At 38.0% G+C, this 24,432-nt stretch overlaps 1 protein-coding gene across 1 annotated transcript in view; it reads right to left on the reverse strand.

The window, feature by feature from the left end:
* Positions 1-24,432, reverse strand: part of MPDZ (multiple PDZ domain crumbs cell polarity complex component) — an 86,152-nt gene that overhangs the window by 55,379 nt on the left and 6,341 nt on the right. Inside the window, exons 3-16 of the mRNA XM_074166352.1 lie at positions 24,030-24,251; positions 22,917-23,056; positions 20,658-20,871; positions 18,581-18,709; positions 17,189-17,392; positions 14,148-14,262; positions 11,625-11,713; positions 9,723-9,918; positions 8,314-8,403; positions 6,246-6,325; positions 5,390-5,536; positions 4,631-4,798; positions 3,461-3,646; positions 573-782 (exon numbers count right to left, since the gene is read on the reverse strand). Coding sequence (XP_074022453.1) covers positions 573-782; positions 3,461-3,646; positions 4,631-4,798; positions 5,390-5,536; positions 6,246-6,325; positions 8,314-8,403; positions 9,723-9,918; positions 11,625-11,713; positions 14,148-14,262; positions 17,189-17,392; positions 18,581-18,709; positions 20,658-20,871; positions 22,917-23,056; positions 24,030-24,251 — 2,190 coding nt within the window. The remainder of the gene's footprint in view (positions 1-572; positions 783-3,460; positions 3,647-4,630; positions 4,799-5,389; positions 5,537-6,245; positions 6,326-8,313; positions 8,404-9,722; positions 9,919-11,624; positions 11,714-14,147; positions 14,263-17,188; positions 17,393-18,580; positions 18,710-20,657; positions 20,872-22,916; positions 23,057-24,029; positions 24,252-24,432) is intronic.

Consider the following 24,432-nt stretch of genomic DNA (forward strand, 5'->3'; position numbering starts at 1 on the left):
GTTACTCTAGTTCTCTTTCAACCTCATTCCTCTAATTGTTACAGACTACTTTCTAAAATCAAGCCTGAAATTATTTAAGGCTGTATTAAAATAACCAGATTGAGGTATATGAACTAATGACTACTCACCATTGCTTAAATGTAACGCATGCAGTCTAAATACAAAGGCTGCATATGTACTGTACCTTGCAAAGCAAAGGAATAGGCAAATTCCATGCAAAATATATAAAATCAACTTTATGTCACGATCTCACACATTAAGAGAATCTTGTAAAGTGTACAAAATAACGCCTGGCAACAGCCATCCCTGAAAGACTGCGGGGTTGCAAGATGCTTCGCTGTTTTCTCAGCTGCAAGACAGGTGTGCCAGGTCCTGCAATCACTACACCAGTCATACACTACACAGGCCACTCCTACATGCAAGGAGATAGAGGAATCCGTTAAAGACAGTTTCTGGATGTTTGTAGACACCCAGCTGTACCCCAAAGCACAGGAACTGTATGCAGAAGTTAGGATCATCATGTACCAGCTTAAATGACATGAAGGGTACCCATTGAATTCCCAAATCCTTACAGGCAGTGGTTTGGCAACTCCTATTTTAACTATTCCTGCTGGGGCTCCTTTCAGTGCTTGTACTGCTTCCTCCAGGCTGCCATTTTCCAAGTTGATATCGTTGACAAACATAAGCCGATCTCCAGGAAGAAGTCTGCCATCTTGCTCAGCCACACCCCCAGGAACTAACGAGCGAATCACAATTACAGTGTTTGCTGGATCAACAGGATCCTAATTAAATAAAAGGAACAAAAAAAAAATCATTTTAATTACTCTTTTATGTCTTGAGAGGCTTATTTTTATGCATGAGCTTTTAATAACAACCCAATAGAGTTGGGTTATTAAAAAAGCTGGAGCCCTGCTCCAGATGAACCCTCAGCAGGAACATACCCTCCTGTCCATACTGTCCATATGTTTAGACTTCCACCTACTTTTAATTCTCAAATGTGAAAATTATTACTCCTTTCTAGGTGATGTCCCACCATATGTCTCCAGCATCAAATACTGCTAAATTGCAGAGAGCTGTTCATACCGTAATGTGTAATTACACACCAGAAATTCAAATACTTCCTACTGCAATGACAGCATTGCAGACCATCCTCCTTTACACTCAGTGGTCTGGGAATACAGTGGGGCAGTGCAGACTGGGGCAAAGTTGACACACACACATTGGTAGAAACAAAGGGCTTGTTTTCAATAACTCTCTCATACTTCATGGCACCAGATCTTGCTCAGCTGAGAGAGCACTTTTAATTTAAGAGGCAAGTCCTTGTGCGTGCCTAATTAAACACTCTATGGGAGACAAGAACATACCAATACAGCACTCTAATCAACAAGACAAAACAAACTGATATTTGCTTTTAGAAAAGAAAACTGCTTTGAAGTCCCATCCTCCAATGCACTGATTTTTATAAAAACTCTAGCATGAACATAGGATTCTGCTGTAACAATTACCACAGAAGCACATCTTTGCATGATTCCTACAGAATTATACTCACAAGGAATATCATTACGTGTTAATACTTCCAACACACAGCAATTCACTGGAGTCCGTGCACCAAAGACAGTGAGAAATGTAATAATGTACCAGCTTCACTGATAGAAAAAGGAAGAGAAAAGCAAACATCTACAGAATGGCATGCAACTGTAACAAGTTTCCATGCCAAGATGTAGGTCTGAAAAGATGCACACCATCAAGGCAGCACCCAAAATCACAGGAGCTGGAAACTGCTGAAAACCGTTGTGAGAGAGAAGCATTGAGGGAGGGAAAGAATGACTACAAGAAGACCTTGAACACTTCATAGCAGCTAATGCAGTAAGAGTGCCATGGATCAAGAAAACAAAAGTGGAAATACAACCAGCATTGCTGGAGATAGTGCTTAAGCCTGAACACTCACATCTTCCTCACTATTTTAACAAGTATTTACACTGTCATTTAAGATGACACTGCATGATACGTTTTTTGAAAAAAATCACCTCTATAACATATGTGACAGTCTTCCCTGGGATAAAAAATTACATAGACTTTCCTATAGGCCTACCATTGTATAAAAAGGAGGAATATAATAGTATGAAAATAACTGTCCTTAATTTTAGTCACTGTTTATTGAAAATTTAATGGAAACAGTCTTAGATGAAAGCAGAAACCTCAGTGACAAACTGAAATGTTTTAACTACATGTCAAAGGAGAGAACATAGGACAAATCACAAATATTATAGCATCAAAAGAAAGGTAAGTTTCAGAAAGCGGACTAGAGCTGTAGGATATAATCAAACTGCCATTTGAAAAAAATATATAAAACAATTTAAGGTACTTCACACAACCCTCCAGTACCACCATCCATAAACAAAATTCCAACCACACAGGCAACCACCGTTTGTGTCAATGCTTCAGAAGAGGCTGAAGCAAAAATGTGCTTTACTTTGTGCTGACTCTAAATAATGAGGCTCAGCTACGGTGTTTCTCTGCAGAGCATCATGAGTAACACATTAAAGAATAATCACCGTTTCATAAAGCAGATACTTGACTATGCCTTTATCCTTCAGATTATTAAACTACATTGGTCTTCACCTTTATCAGTGTGTGAATGCAAAATACTGCTGAGGCGTAAATTAATTCTAAGCAGTGCCCTGTGGGCATAATTTCCACCTGGAACTGACCTCCAGAAGCAAATGTATATACTCTTAGGGACAAGATCCAGCAGAGACCTGGGAGACGACCAGGTCCTGCAGCACCCCCAAACAGCTGGGCAAAAGCCTACACTGACCAAAGGGAGAAATTACTTTAAATCAGATTAAAAATTATTCACTGTGACAACTGGGAACAGGAAGAACATTTGTTCTGGGATCCTGACCAGAAGACAGGCACTGACCTGTTCATCAAGACACACCAAGAATAACAGCTTCAGATACCCAGGAATTTTGAAGTCAAACACAAAATGAATGGGGGCGTTTAGGCATGTCCTGGACAGACAGCAGCTAAGCATGGGATTTCAGAATTGCAGTTCTGGATTTTAGTAAATCCTTCTTTAAGCACCTAAGTCCTTGATTGGATCTTGCCTTAAGCACCTCAATGCAGGTGCAAAATAGAAGGCTAAATGCCTGAATATTCCGACTACATCATTCATTTGCCCTGGGGCACTACAAGATGAGCTTTCTGAAGACCCTAGTATATTACAGATTATCTATTTTTCTGGATGATTATCATTAGAACCTGTAGTCTTAATACAGCAAGAAAAATAAGTAATGTAGCTAGTGGGATGCTTATCAGTAGTGATACCCACTTAGCTTTACTGTATTCTTGGTTTCCATTAACGTTTACCCTTAAAACACGTATTAGATCATATTGTGAGATCCAAACAATACAAAGGATTTTGCCCCCTACTCAAAGAAAGTAGTGGAGAAGTTACCTGGTAGTCCAATATGCTAAATCCAAGTCCCATACTCCCTTTCTCCAGTTCAATGTGCTGTACTTCTGTTTCCCACATCGCCAAAGATGAGCTTTGCACCTCTTCCATACTCTGACCCTCGTCAGCTATTTCCAAAGCTGCTCCCTCTGTGTCCGAGGAGCCAATGAATCCAAGTTCTATGTGAGCCTGAGAAAAAAATGTTCACCAATAAAATGTAAATGTTTGTGAATCTGCAGAGACAAAACTCTGCCCATGAAAACAAGATAAAAACTTGATTTTTAGTGATGTGTCTCTAAACACAGAGAAAGTGCAAGAACTCAGCAAAATTAACAAACAAGTCTGATAAATCTAGCACATAATTCACGTATCCTTGTAACAAAATAGCTACACTGCAAGTATATGAAAGTACTCACTGGAAAAAATACTTACATAACGGAATTTCTGTCAAACTAAAAACTTCAGAAAACTTCATTAGTACATGTCTTCAAATATACAGGAAATATCTGTTATTAAATACTATGTCTAAAAATATGCTTTGAACTAAACATAGCAACACCGACAGGAGTCAGAACATATGAAAAAGGAAAACACACACACACGTACATACGCATGCATCTACGTTCTTCAATTTCTTTGATTTCATAGAAAAGCTTAGCAACTACAAACAGAATTTGGTGCCTTGCACAGAACTCAGAATCAACTGCGTCTCTTTACATACAAATGCTATTGCTTTGTATAAAATACTGCAGGCCATTCCTACATGTTTCGTACATCAGGCTGCCCAGAGCTTTCATGTGTGAGTGACAGAAGTGTGTCTGCCAGTGAACGCACAACACAAACCCAGAAACCAAAGTTCAAAACCAGATTGAATATATTCAGATTCTAAAGAACACACAGTTCAGTTTGCCATACTCCCATAGCCCACCTGCAGAACAGAAGTTAAATACTCGGGTAGATAGATCTGCATCCCAGAATAGCCCATGACCTACCAGGGTTGACTTATTCTGCTGGCCTAAAGTACAGTTGATGAATCTAATCTGCCTTTTTCTATTTATGTGGTTCGAAGTCCTAAAATATTAAAATGTGTTTCTAATCTTGTACAAGAATTTTGTATGTTTTTTTCCCAATGAAACAATCATTTTCTCAGTGATTTTTTTTAAGACAAAATACCTTTTTTGTGAGATGAACCTCAGATAGACTTAGACTCTCCAGTACTTCTGGGTGAGCAACGGGGGGAGCTACCGGACGACAGCACACCATTGTCACCTTAATAGGCAGTTCCTTCAAGATATTGACCACATCCTTGTGATTTTCTCCAAGCAAAGAGATCTCATTCACCTCAATAAATAAAGAATACACAGTGTTCAGAAGTACACACAGAATTACAGTGAACAAAAATCGGTAAAAAAAACCAACTCAACTCACTAATCACCTCATTTTTTAAAACAAACAAACGAACAAACAAAAAACACACGCTAATGGACACTGTCAACCTTTAATTTCTACTCAGTTTGGTGCTCAGAATCAGCAGTGAAATAAGTTTTCAACTGAATGTACAATGTCATAAATTGCATGACACCACCCTACAAACACCACATACTCTGTCACTTCATGTTTCTTGCATTCATATGAACCAAATTCACAGGGATAGGGATATTCTTATTAAATCTAAATGCTTTTGCTAGGTATTCTTTTTTGTGACCTTGAACTGTATCTGAAATTCAGTTACCAGCTGAGAAATGCATGTAGGCACATGCATTCACATAAATATGCATAAGCACATATGAAGTGACTGCTCAAGCACTTCTGGTTACAGCTGATATGCAGTTAGATCTGCTACATTCCCAAAGTCATAACCTGTGAGAAGCAAGTCAATGCTCAAAAATCTTATTGAATCCAGACTAGGATAAAGTGGTATTTTTTTCTTACTTCCAGCAGCTCATCTCCACTGAACAGCTTGCCGCTTCGTCCAACTGGCCCCTCCGGTAAGATAGATCTGATGAAATGATGTCCAACTGTAGCTTCAAGACTTATCCCTAGTCCACTGCTTTCGCTAAATTTGTTAACTACAGCCACCTAAAATAAGATTAAGAAATCTTTACTTTTGACATATTTACAGCTGTACCTGTTACTTCTGTTTCAATTTATATACAATGAGGTGAATATTCCAGAAGTGAGAAACCAGAAATACTGTCATGTGTAAGTCAAGTAAAAACTGAAACTTCGATCACATACCACTTCAAAATAACAAGTGAGAACTGTATATTACAACAATATAGCTATATACATTTGCAAAGACTACAGCTGTGGCATGTAATTCTGAAATAAAGTCCTAAACTCAGATGCTGCTTTGAACTGTATCTACAGTAAATGTCCTATGCATTATTTAGATCATTACATCAAACAATTTATTCAGTATGCAGAATGGATAGGATGTTTCAAGCACTAGCTTCAAATTCGGGCCAATGAAGGGAGCTTTGAAGTTCACCTTAAATATTATTTTTTCTTTAATACACATTTATCTACTTGAAGCTAGGAAATATGTGAAACAATACTCATAGGCACAGCAACCTAAGAAGCCTGTGATTATTTTGCTAAAATCAATACCAAAAAATATGTATCTATATTCAAAATTTATAACCAAAATAAAATCATCTCAACAGATTAAGGACCACGTGTACAATTTTTATAAATAAAGGAACCAATGCAATACAAACTTATTTCTATCCATATGTTAGCAACACAGTAGGTGGACATTTAATAGTAGTAATCAAAGTTTACCTACCACTATTTCATAATTCGAACCCATAATCCTCTGCCACTTTGCCTTTGTAGTTGTTTCTTCTGCAGTAGTTAGCTGGAAATCTAAAAGTTATGTCTGAGATTACTGTGACAAAAACTAAAACAACCTGTCTGTTCCTGTAACTGATTAAGTATACATGCAAGACTACACAATCATTTCCGTGATGCCAGAACTCTCCTAAATATGACTAAAAACTTGGCATGTTTTCCCTCACCAAGCTTTGGGTTGTCAGAGGAAAAACTTGCAAAATAATACTGGATCCAACCCCTGCAAAACTAACTCTGTATTTTAAAAGACATGAAGTTCAGTCAAAAAGTTTGGTGTGCACAGCTGGGAAGAAAGGACACATATTTAAACTAGCCTCATTGTTGAGCGAATTTAATGCAACTTTACAAGGTAACGAGCACAAAGCAAATGAAAAAGTTACATGCATGCCCCGGGCATTTGTTAAACCAGGCTGTATGTGGTCTGATCAGACTGATTCAGGGGGATCGCTGAAATACTTACATATGTGATACTGCATACTGATCCTTTTGGACAGACTCTGTATTTTACAGAGAGTGTCCAAGGGAAGTTTTCAAATAAAATCTGGAAGTTTTGTATCTTTAACAGTATAAGCATAACTGTAAAATACTTTTTTGAAACTGTAGGCCCTAGAGGGCAGTGAGAGAACACAAGTCCTAGCTCTTACTTTTTTTTTTTTTGTTAGATTCGCATACATGCATACATACAGTGAGAAATAATTCAATAATTCTAATAGCTAAAGAGCAGTAATAAAACTGGAAGGGAAGGAGGGGAGAAAATGCTGTGAAAAATACAACGACAGGCTAAGTAGCAAACTGCAGCAACTTTTAACTTGACTGAAAGTTTATCTGCAGGCTGAAAAATAGAGAAATACTTTCCTCCTGCTCATTTTCCCCTCATTCACACTGTTCAGATTCTAGGGCAGGAAACAATAAAAAGCAGTATTTATATACAACAGCCAGCAAACACAGCAGATTTAACAGAACCCTACATATTCAAGGTCCATGGCCTGTGCTGTGCCTACAGTAAGTAACAAAATAAACCCTTTAGATCTCAATGCTCACCCCAGGCAAAGACTAGAATTATCTTCATTACAAGATTAAGGTCTCAATTCCCACTGACTTTTGAAGAATTTAAAGTGACTAACAGCCTCAGACAGCGTTTTAAATCTAGTCATTGCTCAGAAACATTACTAAAAATAAAGCCAGGTGTTGTGTGGCATTCAAAATTGACCATACTTTCCTCACAGCAGAGACCCTGCAGTATCTGAAAGGAAGTTGTTAAAAAGAAATTCTTCAGTTATCCAGGATAATGGAAAGCATGAGTTATGAAAAGATACATGTTACAGAATTCATATTGGTGATGCTTTTCCATTCCCCTCTAGCTCTGGGAGTAGGAAAGTGTTAGAAAACACATCAAGTGCTGTCTCAACCTGGAAAACACCATCACACACAGGACTTCTGAAATGCAGTACAGTGCCCTAACAGCTCAAGAGAGAAAAAAAAACACCCATTAGAAAATAAAAATTTCCACAAAGAGTGTGGGAAAAGTCAGAGCATATCAGTGCAGCAGAACTGACTGAATTTCAAACATTATCAGAGAACACATATTGAAATGAACGCAAGCTCAGGAATTTGTGAAAAGGAAGTTTATCAGAAGAGGTAGAAGTCCTGGAACTGCCGCTGGGCAGCTGCAGGTAGTTGGAAACATAACACATGTTGGGGAACAAGGAAGGAAAATGTTTAATACTAAACTAGACTAAAAAGAATAGAAATACAAAAGTAGACTTGAAAGAGGGCTAAGCACGTAGCAAAAGCAGCCTGCTTCATGGGACATCTTTGACACAATTATTTTCAGACACATACAGTAGAGCACTCAAGAGTACATGCTTACGTGTATGATTACTTTCACTTTCTAGCTGTACCTCAGCTACACAGCACACGGAAGATGGAAAGACACACAAAACATTTGATCTTTGTGTAAGCACACCCAAGTGCATTTTCACAAAATATAAAACATTGAGAACCTGTTTCCTGTTGTTTCATGTCCTCTCCAATATTTACCACACTGGTACTGCATGGCAGTGATGGAGATTCCTGTTCTGTTTCACTGTTATCTGGAAAAAGAAGACAACGCCTTTTCAGCTTTTTATGTGCTGTAATATTCATCAGGGTCACAGGCATGCCTCAGGGCACTGACACTCTCTTCAACTGGACTTCAGAGGATCTATATTTGACAAACGGAATCTGTCATGAGGGGCCCAGAAGAAATGCCATATTTTAAAGATATTTTGTTTTCTGTTAATGCTTTTTTCAATTAAATGAGAGAAAAAAAAAAAAAGCACCACTATCAGCAGCTGCATCTCTGCAATTGAAAGAAAATTTACTGGAGAACATATAATATAACATCTTTTACCACTCTTGTATTATCTTTTTTTTTTTTCTCTTCTTCACTTTGTGCAGTTCAGGAAGCTGACATTGAAAAAGTAAAATGCTATAGACTTGCATACCTGACAGACTTTTCCCTTGTAGAAAGCCTCTCCTACCACAGAGTTCTGTTAGGTATGTTGCTGGCTGTCAGCTGTACCTTGAACACCTCTAAGCTGGAGGTTTCTCCAGCACTTTCTGGGCATTTCCTCTGTAATTTTTACTAAAGGTGAGAACGAGAGGATGCCATACAGATAACATATTACTGGGTCTTTCAAAATCTTGTGCTAGGTGGGGATTTTGCCTCAGTCTATAAGCTGTGATAAGCTTCTGCGGACATCAACCTCTAACACAAGCAGCTGAAAAAATCTTTTTGTTCATGCGTGCTCTGTGAAGATACTCTGTCCAAACATACCGACTTTCAAGATTTAGCACATATACTTCAAGATGGACACAGTATAAGATTAAGCTTCACTAATCTCACCTCATCAGCAGGAAAATTAATATTGTTCATTGGCTTCCGAACTTTGTACATGTATATAGTTAATGCCCTATCAGATTAATAACCTCTAGATATAGGTCACTCTTCTCATACCTTGAGCTTGTGATACTGACATGCAAGAGTGAAAGGAACCGAGACTTGCTTTTGCTCATTGTGGAGGGTATCTTTTTGCTTGCTCTTGAATGCAGCACTCACCATCGAGCACGAATAAAACATTCACTGACTTCTTACCATTTGAAGACTTGCAGGATCAAAGTCTTCAAGCAATTCAGCCAGAAGTGCATTACACTGCAAGGCTTTCAACACTCACTTTGAAAATGTAGCAAATAATATGACTGTGTCTAAAAGATTAATCAAACCATAGTAAACCAAATTCTCCCCTCATGTACAACAGCTCTGCTCTCAGTAATACCTACCCAGAATGAATCTGGCGCATTTTATTTTCAGTTTGCATTTGAGAAGGAAAATGTTTCAAGCCAACTTTAAAGCAAAGCCAGTTTTAATTACCTTTGGCTGTGCTACTATCCATTGTTTGGAACAGTAAGTCCTTTTCAACAGCAGCACTGAAGTCCTCCTGGGGCTGAATATGATTTTCCTGCTTAAGCCCTCTTCTGATCAAAGTGAGCCGAACCGTTTGTCCCGTGTGCCGCAAAACGTCAACTGCTTGCTGGTTAGTAAAACCCTGAAGATTTGTTCCATCCACCTGCAAGATTAAGCAGCTTTTCAGCCCACAAGACACCACCCAGGAAAAAAAAAAAAAAACATCCAGGGCAAAATAATATGGTGAGTTCTCAGCATCTGTTAGCCAGAGCACAAAGCAAGCAAAGGGACAAGAATAAAAACACAGATGACTTAACGAAATCGGATACACAAAGCCCTTTCACTGGACTATCCCACACCTAGGTAACAACCACTACCACAGCAAAGCGGGGAGAAGCGCTTTGGGTGCCCACCAGAGTGGGGCCAGACAGATCCACTCTGTGAGGTGGGAAAGGACACAGCATGTGCTATGCAGGGCACATGGTGCAGTCTGTCTGCTCAACTGCTTCAGCCCATCTCTGAGGATAAAATACTGAGTGAATTAACTAACATAGCCATGGCTAGGACAGCTAGGAAGGCGAGGGTGAGGAGAGACATATCCATACACTGTGCTAGGAAGAACTGCAGAGCACAGCATTCTGAGACCAAGTAACCTCAGACACAGTGAAGTCTACTACAGAACACGTGAAGTCCAGTTTCCCAATCAAACACTGTCTCAGCCAGCCAGATGTTATCTCTGGTCCATCACTTTAATATTTTAAAGAACTAGATTTTGGTCTCTTTTGCTTGCAGCTACCCAAATACCTCATTAACTCAGGGGTTTTCTTCTGAAACTCAGGACTTTGGCATTGCTCAATTTCATCACAGTATCCCTAGTACACACCACTTTTTATTATTCTTCTTTCTGCAAACTCTGTATTACCCTATTTTTTTCCTCTGTCTCACCCCTCAGTATCTTTAATTTCTGAAGTACTTCTAACAATACTATGTTCTTTGACTCCTGTAGTTGTTTCACTCTATACAACACACAAGCTCAATTATTTCAGTTCCTCCTGCATGAATAACGACTCCCCCCAGATCCTTGATCATTTTGTTGCCCTTCTCTGAACTTCTTCAAACTCTGGTGCTCTTCTAAATATAAAGTAATTAAAAATGTGCTGGTGTTATTTAATTTTTCCTCCGCACTTAAGCAAACCATATTTTAAAAATGTGTATTACTCTTTTGTCTGAGGTCACTCAAATCTTTTTATCCTTCTGCATCTGCAGTAGAAGAAGAAATCAAACTTTGGAATAATCAATTTTAGCCATTTGTATTCAGCATTTAAATCGTTATAAAAAACATATTTATTTCCACATGCAAGCATGCTGGCATATTTGCATTTGGAAAGAGAACATAACTTGTTGTTAGTGCTGCCTTCCCACAAATGCAAGGACAAATCTGTGACAGCCACAAAAAATGTGGTTCCTGCATTCATGACTGATTTTCACCAGACAACTAACATTTCATGTATGAAAATATTTTCTTCTTTCTCTGAGCTTCTAAAACTTTAATGATACACTTTTTAAAATAATTTTGAAAACAACTGCTTAATTTGAATCAAACTTTGAAACTTTGCTTTTTCTAAGCAGTCTCAAAGATCTTACTGGTAAGATATACACATACAACACAGACTTCTTCTAGAAGCACAAGTTACACACAGGCAGAATAATTAGAAAGATAATGTGATTGAATTCGCAGACAAAAAAAAAGGACTCACCATTTCAACACCAATTCTAAATGTTTTGAGCAAGTACTATACAAGCATATTTTTACAACTTGAAGTTGAGTTTTGCAGACAAGTGACCTCATTTCTTTCTGTGTTTACTTACAACTATAATTTGATCTCCGACATGGATTCTTCCATCATGTTCCACAGCACTGCCTTTTGTAATGCTTTTCACAAAGATACCAGAAGGTTCTGGGATGAAGAAGAAGAGAAAATTAAATTAAATAATTTATTAAGAAACGATTTAAATAATCAAACAATCTCCAACTAATATGAACAACCAAAGGGAAAAAAAGAAATAAAACACAATCTCCAAGTAAGATAACGAAAGAATCATCAAGAAAGTATATGCTTTAAGGAAAACATATATATTACTATTTTCCTAAAGTATGAGCCTGATTAATGTCAGCTTGCATTGGACCAGATTTCATTCAAAATCTTACAATGCCGAATTCTCAATTCTTGCTGCAAAAGAAGAAATATTCTAACTTATTTTAATCTAAATGTTGAAAGCAACATTGACAAAAAACGTATCTCTGACTCTGGGGCAGATCTGCAGGACAGAAAATTCAGTTTGAGTACTCTAACCTATTCCGTTTTTTCTATGTACTTAATAACTGCTTAGGAAAATGCACGCTTGGATAATGAAAAGCAGAAAATTATAAGCAAGTGGGACTACAACTTACATTTGAACCAGCTTTTAACTACAGCTGTAAATCAGTACTTGATCCAGTAAATAAAAAAAAGACACTAGAGGAGAAAAGAATCCAAACCCCCCAAACAAAAGCATTTTAGACAGTTATCAATTTCGAATCAGAAGGAATATTTTACAAAACACCTACAGAAAGGACACTTTACCAAAAAAATCCATTTCAGAAAGGACATTTTACAAAAAGAAATCAATTTCAGGAAAAAACACACTAGATTTTGAAACACCTTCAACAGCTCAGTAAAGTGAAAAATGCATGGAGTTCCTACATACGCATTTTTGCATAGTATACATGAAATTGAGAAAAATACTAGCATGAACTGGCACGAAATCAGGGCTGAGGGTCACAGGCCTGCAACAATGGTATCAGAAATCTAAAAGAATCTACTTTCTCTCAACAAATATTCCAACTCTGTTAAATGAATATGCTCAATAGGAAGATAATCCACTATAAAATGGGTTTTAACAGCTAGCAAAACACCCCAGTGCCTTTGCAAACCTGAAACTCTCCATTTACTGGCCTCGATATGACAAAAGTTAGCAGGAAGGAGGGATAAATCTCTATTTTGCTCTAATGACTACATTCAGTGTAGGAAGAATCAGACTACAAATATATTTAAGCCACAGCATTGACAATTCTTTTCTGTTTTTTCTTAATTTGTTGTTTTTCCAGGCTTTGTGAATAATTAAACAGCTGGTCTTACTAACTTCCAAGCATTTTTATACCCTGTAACAACTGTATGGTAACATGACAAGTTGTTATTTGTCATTCATGAAGATTCAGCTGCAGATTTTGTTGTCCCGTAGTTTTACTGCTGCTTCTCTGACAGCAAAGTTGTTCTTTTATTAAGTGTAAGTCACAAAATTAAGTGAGATGCTCAATTAGTTCCTAAGGCAAGACTATTTTCTGATGCAGTTACATGCAGCACAATAATTTAAAATCAAAGATCAATGATATTCCAACACTAAACCCATTAAAATATGCTCTCAGATCTATCACATGTTCTACAATGTAATTTGCCTTTTGGAGATTCAGCTGGAAGCTGGTAAAGAGTGGACTTATACAAACTATGACCATCCTGCCCTAAGGAACAGATTGTTAAAATTTAGACCAGTTTCTCAAACCCAACAAATTATGTCTATAAACTGGCAGTAACATGAAATGTATCTATGCATACATTTTTCTAGCAATCTACACATGGGTAACAGTCAAACCAACAGCTTTTTGAGAAGTTTGGCTACACATTTGACAATTGTCCCTTCCTAGTATTACTGCATTTGCCAAATCCCCCCTATGGACACCTAGCAGAGTTCTGCATCATTTTTCTGAAAAATGTAGTTGAAATTACAAAGTAAAAATATACAACTGTACATTAACACTTTTGTATTTATTTATTTAAGTTATTTATTGGCTGCAACACCCCAGACATTAACAAACATTTATTGTATCCAGAATTCACTACAGAATTCTTGATCTGCCAGCAGTACTGCAGACATTGTTTAAAAAAAAAGTAACAATACCTCCTAATACTACTCACAACACTAATGTATTATCTTGTAAGAGCCTTTTAAAAACTAAAATGTAATTTAAAAAGCCCAGCTAGCTCTAATAAAAATGGCTCAATCTATTTTAGAATTGTTTTGCAAAACCATATAAGCACAAGCTTTAGCCAAGAGTGAATATAAAAATTGATTAAAAAAAGCTGAGATTGGATTTTATAATAAAATTGATTGCTTCTAATCTGAATGCCCTTCTCACCAAAGGAAAATAATTCCTTTTTCTTTACAAACTTTAAAAAGATTTTAGATGCTCGAGGTTTTTAGAGATGCTATACCAAAATTAAAATTAAGTCTTTGATGCACATACACCATAGTATGCAACAGATTGTATAGTAAACTGCAGGAATCGATCATTACCTGACGTTTTGTCTCCAATGTAACCAGCAATAGTTATTCCTAATCCCTGGTTGTTTTTAGTCAGTTCAACGTTAAATTTCTCCCCATCTTCACAGCCATCAACAGAAGCAACTGCCTAATAAGAAAAGTGTGATTAGAAAGGTAGCTTTTTTTTCTTTAAAGAGTCACCACATTCTTTGATGTCATTAACATGTAAAATTAGACACCAATGTAAAAAAGAAAAGTACCAACTTTGCTTCTGCTCTTACTTGGTGTTCAGCAGAAAAAGTAGACATAGGTAACATTCTTCACTGTAAAGCAATGCAGGTCATTTCCTCCCTGCCCTACTGCCCCTGGGATATTACCCTCTAACCTATAAAATCATTATTTGATGACTACAATGACTGGTGAAAATTGTACAAATTGAACAATGAACCTCTTGTAGAGTAAGTTACACAAACCATGCTTCAATGTTAGAATATGTAGCTTGCTGCCCTTCTGGGACCAGAACCAGCTTTAAAATACTGTGTTATTAAAAAGAAGAAAAAAAGATCAGAATTATATTCTATATTCTAGTTGTTTAATACCTATAGCTATTTTTTTCCTATGCATGCCTAGTTTAAAACATAATCAAAGCTATTACTAGTGAGGCAATTACGTTTCTTGGTTTTGAAAGACTTAAAAATACTGTTTCAGAAAGTAGCAACTATACTTCCAGCTAGTTAAATAATGACAATCTCCACTAATTATCTACTACAATCCTGCTAATTTCAGTAACAAAGAATTTTTGGGGTAACGAATTCATTTATGTATTGTTAATGAAAGTACAATAAATATTAAAATCCCATTTCAACACTATTGCTTTTGTATTAAATGAAAAAAAAATTAACTTACAAAACAATTTCAACTTTTAAAAAAGGCTTTTTTTTATTCTTCATTTTTCAGCTGTCTAAAACAGATAGTTACTAACCATTCCCATAGCTGATATATATCAGTATATGAATATATATAAGACTTCAATTTCATTGTATTTACATGGACATCAATATTTATGCATGTATTTAAAATGGGAATTCATAAATACAGTACAAATCTATCAAGATCCTGCTATACTCCTATTTTCTTCTGTCTCTTCTGCATGACAGATAGCAGCTAATGTTTTTTAAAGTGCCAATACAGCAACCAGGCAGATACTAACTAAACCCAGTTTGACTAGATGAGCATGCATATGCCAAAAAAAAGAAGACTTTAGGCAAGCTATGATGCTACTTGCCAAAAGGGAATCTGACTTCAGTTCTTTATCTGAACAACTCCACACAAAAATACAGTCAAGCACAAGAAAAATAAATTTCTGCTGCTGTAACTACCTCTCTGCTTGATAATACAGGACTATTTTAGCCAGAGGTAATGCCACTAAAAAACAGCTCCAATTTCTATAAACTCATTGATTTTTACAGGATAGACATCTACAGGGAACATGAAGTGTCTATTTTGGACATTCTGCTCTCCCTAACAGCTTTAAGAGCATCATGAAGTCTTCAGCCATTCTGTATTCACCAGGAAGAAACAGACAAACCAATCTGTTTCCATCATCATCTTTACTCCAGACTTGAATTAATGAGGCCTGCAGCACCATTAACTGGGTGCTTCCTCCAAGAACAAGACTTTGTGTTATTTAAAAACACAAGTTTAAAAAGTTTAAGTTCAAAAATAGCCTGCCTCCTGCTAGGAGAGATGTACCAGGAACAAGGTGATGAAAAGGATGGAAAAGGAGAGGAAGGTAGCAAAAAAGTCAAATTTTGTCACTTGGTGGCTTTGAGCAATTTCCTTGGTACTAGAAATTCTATACATCCTGCAGCAGCAGCAACAGCCTTCCACATTGCATCACAGAACCTCAGAAAGGCAAATACTGAAAGGTAAATTCAGCTTCTCCTCTGAGACTGCTGCTTTCCAGATAAATAATATTTGGGCTAAATATCGATCCTTTTATCTAAAATACAGCCAGGTTTTCATGCCTCTGAGTGCTGTAAAAACACAAAATTCTGTCTCTCCTCTTAGATGTTCAGAAGACTCCATGTCAAGATTAATTTTTTTTTTCCTTATAATCACAAAACAGTGGACGAAGGTATGCTTGTTTTCCACAGATTCCACTACAATGAACAGAGGCAAAATAATGGTCATCATGAAAAAATTAAGATTTTATTTATTCCAGAAAATACAGATTATTTTCTTTATTCCAAATTACATCTGAAATGTAATTTGTAACTGGGAAGAAAATGTCTAGAAAATCAGGCTCAAAACCAACAACCTTTTTCTTCTCTCACTCACTTACTCCACGTAACCATATTTAAATATATCTGATCATAACTATATGTGACAAAACACTGCTGTTCCTCACTCCCATGAAATCAGGCTTTGCTGCAAACGTGCAAATGACCTATTTTGTAGAGGTTTTGAGCTGACAGGACATGATAATATTTACAGAATTTTTTAAGCGGCTGACAGTCGTAGAGGAGTAACAGCACAGAGTAGAATCATCAGCCAGGGAATAAGGGTAGCAGCTGGTTGACTTTTTTTGGAAGATGTCTAGCAAATGAGCAATGTCACGTGATGTAGGAAAAAAGCAGCATCTGTGTGCTGGTTGGCACAGGGAGAAACTGTCTGATGGATTGCTGCAATGACATGGAAATAAGAAATGTTCCTGTAAAGGAAAAGGACAGGCATATAGAGAAATGCTACCAAGCCAGCTTGCTCTGTCTGAAGAAAAGACTGCATGGCTTCAGTTGTTCTCAATGTATTACCGCACAATCACAAGCAAACCAGAACCAGACATTATTCAGATAACACTTATAGAAGTCCTAAGCTTTGATCCGAAAAGGCTTCAAGCATGTAGTTCCTTGCATTGTAGATTCATGACACAAATTCTCCCAGACTGTCACCACAACCAGGAAAGAAAATCCTGGCTTTTGAGAACATAAGCGTGAAAGACATTCAGCAGTTAAAAGAAAAGGAAGACTAAGGTAAAAGTTTGTCATGAATTAAGTATAGTCACTATTGCTTACCTGTTTCTCTGGTGTGGAGGTTGGTACTGGTGTACCTGGTGGGACTGCTGGTGGAGGTGGCTCCTCAATTGGACCTCTTGCAATTACCAGTTTCACTCTATTTCCACATTGCCTTAGAACTTGTGCCACCTGCTCACTGCTCATTCCAGCTAGGTCTGTATCACCAATTTTCAGGATGTGGTCTCCACTACACAATCTCCCATGCTGGAGGAAGAATAACGATGAAAAAAAATCTATTAACATCCTGCTATTTCTCCCATGTAACATACAATTAGAAAAGGACCACATAGCTTTAGTCACTTTTAAGATAAATGAACCAGGGAACATTTTTTGGGTGCCCAGTCAATATCATGATAACATGGAAAAGAAATGTAGGTTGCCTAATGGCAATGCAGGACGTCCTTTTTCAAGCAGTCACTCGAGCACAGAAAAAAATACATATAGTTATTGTTACTACCTACTGGTATTTAAAAACTGCATGTAGATTAGAGAACTTCAGGCTTCATTTCGAAACACACTTCCAACAGACAGTATATAAATGTGTAAGCCAGCTTTGCACTTCTATTTAAAAACTGGTCTTCAGGATGAACCATAACTTCAAAATAAATTGCTCTTACTTGATCCAGTTATTTATTATATTGCTTTCCAATGGTTTACTTTCCTAATGATTTACCTTCTGAAAAACTTCACATGAATTTAGCCCATATGAAAAGTATTAAAGAGACAGGTCTGTAAAAGGAGCTCATCTACCTGCTCAGGGAAGGAATGTGGCAATAAATCCTGCCCATGCATCTCTAGGACCTGTTATCAGGCAACCACTTCTGTGGTTGCAAGACTGACTAGTCTCTGTGCCTACTCAGTCCTTGACCATCATTAACGCAGCCCCAGCTACTTGCCCAATGGACAAGCTGGAAGTGAGCTGTGATCACCAAATTCAATTCAATTCCTTTGGGCAGGAGCAGTGGACACACAAAGCCTGTGTCCTCAAGCAGACGCGTGAAGCCATATGCCTGCTTCAAGCTTCAGTAAGCCCAGTGGAGAGAAGCAGACACTCTTCTTAGCTGCTGGGGCAGAGCAAGTAAGCGTTTGGTGTCTCCCTCACCCCTGAATTATAACCAGTATATTCATGAAAGAACTAGGACTCTAATGGCACACCAAACATGCATAAAGTAACAGGTTTGAAAATGCGATTTAGAGCCTAATCCAGCTTTTACATTCAAATGCACAGATCCCCTGCACTAAACACACCCTTACTGAGAATAAATTTCGCGACTTGCTCTCTCTTTTTTTACACTTATGAGGAAAAAAGCTTCCACTACTTAGCTTGATTATAAAAGTAAAGGGTAACTTCACACCCTAATAAACAGCAAACAGAGGACAGGTTGAATTTACCTGATCAGCCACCCCTCCTGGAAGGATGGTTTTAACAATCACTCCAGTTGACTTTCCTCCCACTATCCCAAATCCCAGACCTGAGCCATCATTCACCAACTCGATGGTCTCCACATGCTGCCAGTGAACCTAAAAGGAATAAATAATGAGCTTGCAAATGGTTGAAATAAGGACATACGTATTAAAACCTGCAAAATATTTCCTCTTATTTCTTGGGTATGTTTTTGAATAAAGGAAGGTTGGAGGAAGGTGGAAATATGGGACCTTTTTAACAATTACTATTAAGTGTAAGATTACAAAATATTTAAGCAATAAATTGCTCATTCTGTAACAGTTGGAATTTCTCTGGTACAAAACTTCTATGGGTAGTGGGTCAGGCCTTTCAATAACTTTCTGAATGAATTTAACCAGCAACCTAGAACTGTCCATCTCCATGGCCCATTGCAGTCAGTAGGAAAAATACTGCTGCTAGGAAATATCATAGGACTGGAAATTAAAATCTCCAGATAAAAGCATGTTCACATTGGCCATTATAACAAAGCACAGGAGACAGCATGAACTCAATTCAGAGGTTAAGTCTGAAAGGAGCACCAGGTAGTGCAAGGTAGGCATTAGCAGAATTGCCCCGTGTACTGAACAAAGATTTCTGGTTGTCTGATGTTAGCAGCACCAGAATGAAGTAGCTCTGATGGCAGGCTTCACCTTCTGACAGGAGCAAAACTTCTCTGGGAGAAAGACAAATGTACAGGAGGCAGTACAGGGGCAGTACTGAAGGAACAACTGGAAGCTCCTGGTATTGACTCTCCTGAAGAACAAACCACACCATAAACTCATCTGAAATTTAAAACTGCAGCTGGTGCTCCAGCAGGTAGGATCTTGAAGATAAGCAGTTATTTTGGAATAATCAAGGTACTGCAGATTCAAAGCCCTGTAGTACCTGTTTGGGAATCCGCAGTCTTAACGTAAACCAATGATGATCAAGCAAAGCCTGAATGAAAAATAACAGCTCCAGATAAGCTGCTTTCCCCCAGCATTTGAAAGTGAGGTGAACACAAGGACTGGGAAAGGCATACATAAAAAAATAGAAGGAGCTGTGGCAGCTTTGAAAGGAACATTTTTTTCAAGCAAGGGAATCTGTTCAGAGAATACGGAGGCAATCACATATAGGAAGTGAGCTGCAGGAATACTGGGAGAAAGCAGGCCTCTCCTGTGCGCTGACAGGAAAAGTTAGGCCAATCAATCAGCTTTATTCCGGCACACAGAAGAAAGGAGTAATTGTGAAATTTCTTCACTAAAGGTTTTATGCTAATGATTACAATAAACACTAAAACAGATGCTTTTTCCAGGCTGATTGCTCCGTATACTTCTGATTATCAATTCCGATAAAGAAGAGCCACAGACGACTGAACAGTGAAACCTACAGAAACCAAAGACAGGCCTTTTCATCCCAGGACAAGCCACTACATAAGTAAGATACCAGGAAAAGAAAGTGCAGTTAATATCACCATGTTTTTGAGCTGTTCTTTACACTTAGATGCGCAAAAGCTTTCAAAAGAAAGTAAATACAGCAGAGCTGTTTTCTGGTGCTCCTGAAGTGTGTACCTCCACATGGCATTTTGATGGCTCACTCTTGTTGCTTTACTTAAGCCCCACCACTAACAGACAACAAAGAAACAAACAGAGGAGCACCAATCCAGCCGATGGTGCAGACGAGATTGAAATTTCTGTTTGCCCAAGCAGAAGGTAAAGAGAAAAAAAAGATCTTGTTTACTGCTACCTGAAAATAAGGCTTCATAAAGTAAGGTAAACATGCTGAACTTGCATTGGTGGATACAGAGAATTCGGCAGATGGGAAGAATGAATTCGTTCAAGATCAAGTTCCCCCCCGCCCCAGCAAGCCTGAATATTTAGTACTCTTTGCCTGGGAAAAGGTACAACAAAGATAAATAGAAGAAAAACCTCAAGAACTGTAAAGGAAATGTACATACAAGTTACAAAAAAAATGGCTCAAAAGACTAGATGCAGTAAGCACATACATGCCCACAACTGAATACAGAGACGTTTGGGGTATACTCACCGGGTTGGAATGGGCTGAAACTGTGCTAGCAGCAGATGGAGACCGGGAAACTACAGGACTGATGAGCTGAGGGAAAGTGCCCCTGGCCACAACTAGCCGGACGTTATCTTTTGCTTTCTGTAGGATGCTGATAGCCTGTTGATGTGTAATTGTCTGATCAAGGGCTTGTCCGTTAATAGCAAGGATTTGATCTGCTTCCTTCAGCTTTCCATCTCTGTCACGTATGTGTAAACAGGGAACGGGATGACAAAATAAACAAACAAGAAAAACCAAACAACTGTTGCCACAGAAATTACAATATTTTGACAATTTTCCAATGTTTTTAATAACCTGTTCTCTATTCCCCACACTTTTTAATCTCTCCCTGCAGTTTTGCTAAAGGGAGCTGATGTGGCACCCTGGTGATCGCTTCCTTTGAAGCTAATCCCACTGCCACTCTCCCCTGGCTACTACCCCCTAGCTAGCTTTATTCTCCCTGTACCCCCATGCGAGACTAAGCATATTAGATGTCAGTTGCTCCCAACCATAGCCTGGGAACTTATGTTTATTCTTGACTTTGAGCCTCTTGCTTAACAGACCAAGTGCTTCACTTTGTTCAGTGCGCCCATTCTGAATATTCATCAAACCGTGGAGTGGAACACACTTTCATCAAGATGTTACAGAAACAAATTTTGTTTTGCACAAAACCAAGGGGAAAAGGAAAAAAAAGAAAAAAAAAAGAAGGGGAAGCAGACAGAGCAACAGAAATAAAATGATAAAACAGATCCCTTCTAAATGACAGGGAAAAAAAGTCCTAAACAAATTAAAAAATAACTCTTCACTTTCTGACAAAGGAAGAACTACTGTAAACTTGTATACTAAGCCCTTCCCCAGACCTACTTCAAAAGAAGTGTATGAAGCCTACACAGATGAGTTACCTTCTGCCTCCTCCACTGCTTCTATTGCTTCTGCAACAAACCAGCAAAAAATCTGGAGTTTTGTCTTCAACATCCTGAAGCAGCAATGTTTTGAAAACAAATGGCAGCATCAGGATCCCTATTACACCAGCTTTTGTGAGCACCTACAGTGTAGAAGCCAAGGTACTCAACAGCATTCATGAATAACACTATTTAGCTTCAGGCCGTATTTTTTCATTTGTGAATTTGAACTGTTTTTCAGAGTGCTCCCGAACACTTAATACTGCCAGGGCCTTTCTGATTTATGACCTCTGTAAGAGTTGTTGAATGTTTCTCTCTTCAGGCAGGGCCTGATTCAGTAAAAGTAGGTCTCAACTCCATGGAATAAGAAAAGTAAAAGCAAAGACCTCTTGAAGCGGAAGAAAAATAAGAAAAAAAGAAAGTAAGTGGAGTTTAGGCAGATTAAAAAATATTGTAATGCCATTTCTCATAACTGAATTAACTCTGTAAGCCACGCTCTGCCCTCTGTTAAAAGAACAGTGTTCAGACAACAAATAACCAGAAAATTTCTCCCTGCAGCACAGTGAGATATAGCACTGAGATGACTCAGCTGCCCCACACAACACAGAGTACACCACGAAGCAGCTCTGGCTAGGATCCTGATCAGCAAATCTGCACACAGTGATACTCCCCACCACTCTGCAGTGAACCAGTGCTGCCGCCCTTCACCACTGAGTTTGTTTCCTCCATCAAGCTGTTCTTAAAGCAGAAATCCATTTCTCTCAAAACTACTTGTGGAATCAGGATTAAAGTATAAGCATACTTTCAACAAGCTATTATTATTGCTGAGTTTCTCGTAACATCAGTTGAGTATCTAAGAGTCCAACAGGTTTAGGTCAAGCCTTGCTTGATTTAAAAGCTTGGTTTCACACCTGCTCAGTCGGAAGCTACCTAGCAAACAACACTGCTAGTCACAACTGATGTTTTTTGCACCAAAATGGTTTTCAGTGTATTCAAGGATGGCAAAATCTGTATTTCAGCTTTAAAAGCCATGATGCAGAAGAGTAACCTCCCCGTTTTCCCCGTTGGAAAGGGGATATTAAACAACACAGAAACTACATCTATCCTTTCTAAAAATTCAGAACAGATCATACACTGCCCTGTTCCAACATTACATAAATTGTAGTGATAAGTAATTTTAAATCTGCTACGATGCATAGCTTAAAATATGAGAGAAATGTGCCCTTGTAACACAAAAACAAGCATTAGCATTAGCATTATTAGCATTATTAGCATTAACACAGCTAAATTGCAGTGTCATGTTAACAATTGGTACAGTAAAATATTCCAGTAGTAATCTTACCGATGTGCCACACTTCCCTCCTGGATTTCTTGCACAAATATTCCTAGTTCTCCCCTGTTTTCACTCTTGAGTCCTACAACACTGAAGCCTAGACCACCACTTACAGGTTTAATAAGCTCAATGGTCTCAACAAGACGACCCTGTTGAGCAGATGGGAAAAAAAGGGTAATAATGTTAAAAATGTTGAAAAACAGCATGTGGTAAACAACTTGGAAACTTTTAACTTGAGAGCTACAACTGGACAAGGCTACAGTAGCTAATAACTGAAAGATAGTTGTTCAGTTCCGGTTTCTCACTATCCTATACAAAAGTGACAATCATGAAAGATTTGAGAAATAGAGATTATTACAGCCCAGAAGAGGAAATCAGGAAACAACAGCTAAATACACAGAGCTTAGGCTCAGTAGTGACTAAAGTAGGATAAATGTGTCTATAAAATTTTACAGGGTACAGCCCAATTCTCAAGCCAAACTAGAAAAAGAGGACGAATTTCAGAAAGGGGGAAAAAGCAGGACTGTGCAAAAGGCTATCCAGGAGAACAGCAGAAGACTTTCCCTATCTGGCTCCATTACCGGTTAATTTGAAAAATGCTAGATTATATGCCTGGCCGTGCTCAGCTCCAGCCACTGAAGGGACTTGTAAATCATTTCTGTGTACCACAGGAAAGCAGTACGATTACAGCACAATGCATACAAGTCCAAAAAGGAATTTTCCATCTTATTTCCAAGCAAGTCAGAGAACTAGCTTTCATTAGTTATGCATACAAGAGCATGCTCTCTCTGACAAAGCATCTCTCTCACACACAGAGTAGCAGTCCTACAATGAGCACTGAAAGATAATGGCATGCTGATTTGTGAGAGGCATACTGCCCAGCTAAGGACAATAACTCAGCAGTGACAATGTTAAGGCTACTTTTCCAATGTTAAGGCTACTTTTCCAACTGTTTTCTCACTTACCAATTGTTCCTCAAATTAAATGGTTATTTTTGTTTTACATAGCAAGTGACCCTTGGTTTGCTTAATAATTCAATTGCTTTTAAATAAACATACATGTATTTTAATCTTCCAGATAATGAGTGATCCATATTTTGTGGCTACCAGACGACATGCTTACCTGGGACATATTTCTGATCAGCTGCTCAAAGTCATCACTAGAGGACTTCCCATTAATCTGAGGAGTAATGGATCTCATCGATGCTTCCAGCACATTAGCTGGGCTGCCATTCTGTTGAGCCAACAAATATGACTCATTATGTGGTAAGGTCCCCACATTCACACCATGATGGAGCAGCTGGGGGAATTCACCAGTGGAGTGTACAGAAGGTGTAATGTTTACCTGTAAAAGATTGATGGCAACACAGATTTACAGACACAGCAGAAGCCCCCTCCTTATCCAAAAGCATCATGATAGGCCAATTGCTTGTTGAAAATATTTGAAATCCCAATTTGCAATTTTAAAAAGAAAAATTATCTTTTAGTTGTGAATTACTGGCATAAAACATGAAAGAAATTGATGA

Source organism: Numenius arquata, chromosome Z (genome assembly GCF_964106895.1).
Source record: "Numenius arquata chromosome Z, bNumArq3.hap1.1, whole genome shotgun sequence".
Taxonomy (NCBI): domain Eukaryota; kingdom Metazoa; phylum Chordata; class Aves; order Charadriiformes; family Scolopacidae; genus Numenius; species Numenius arquata.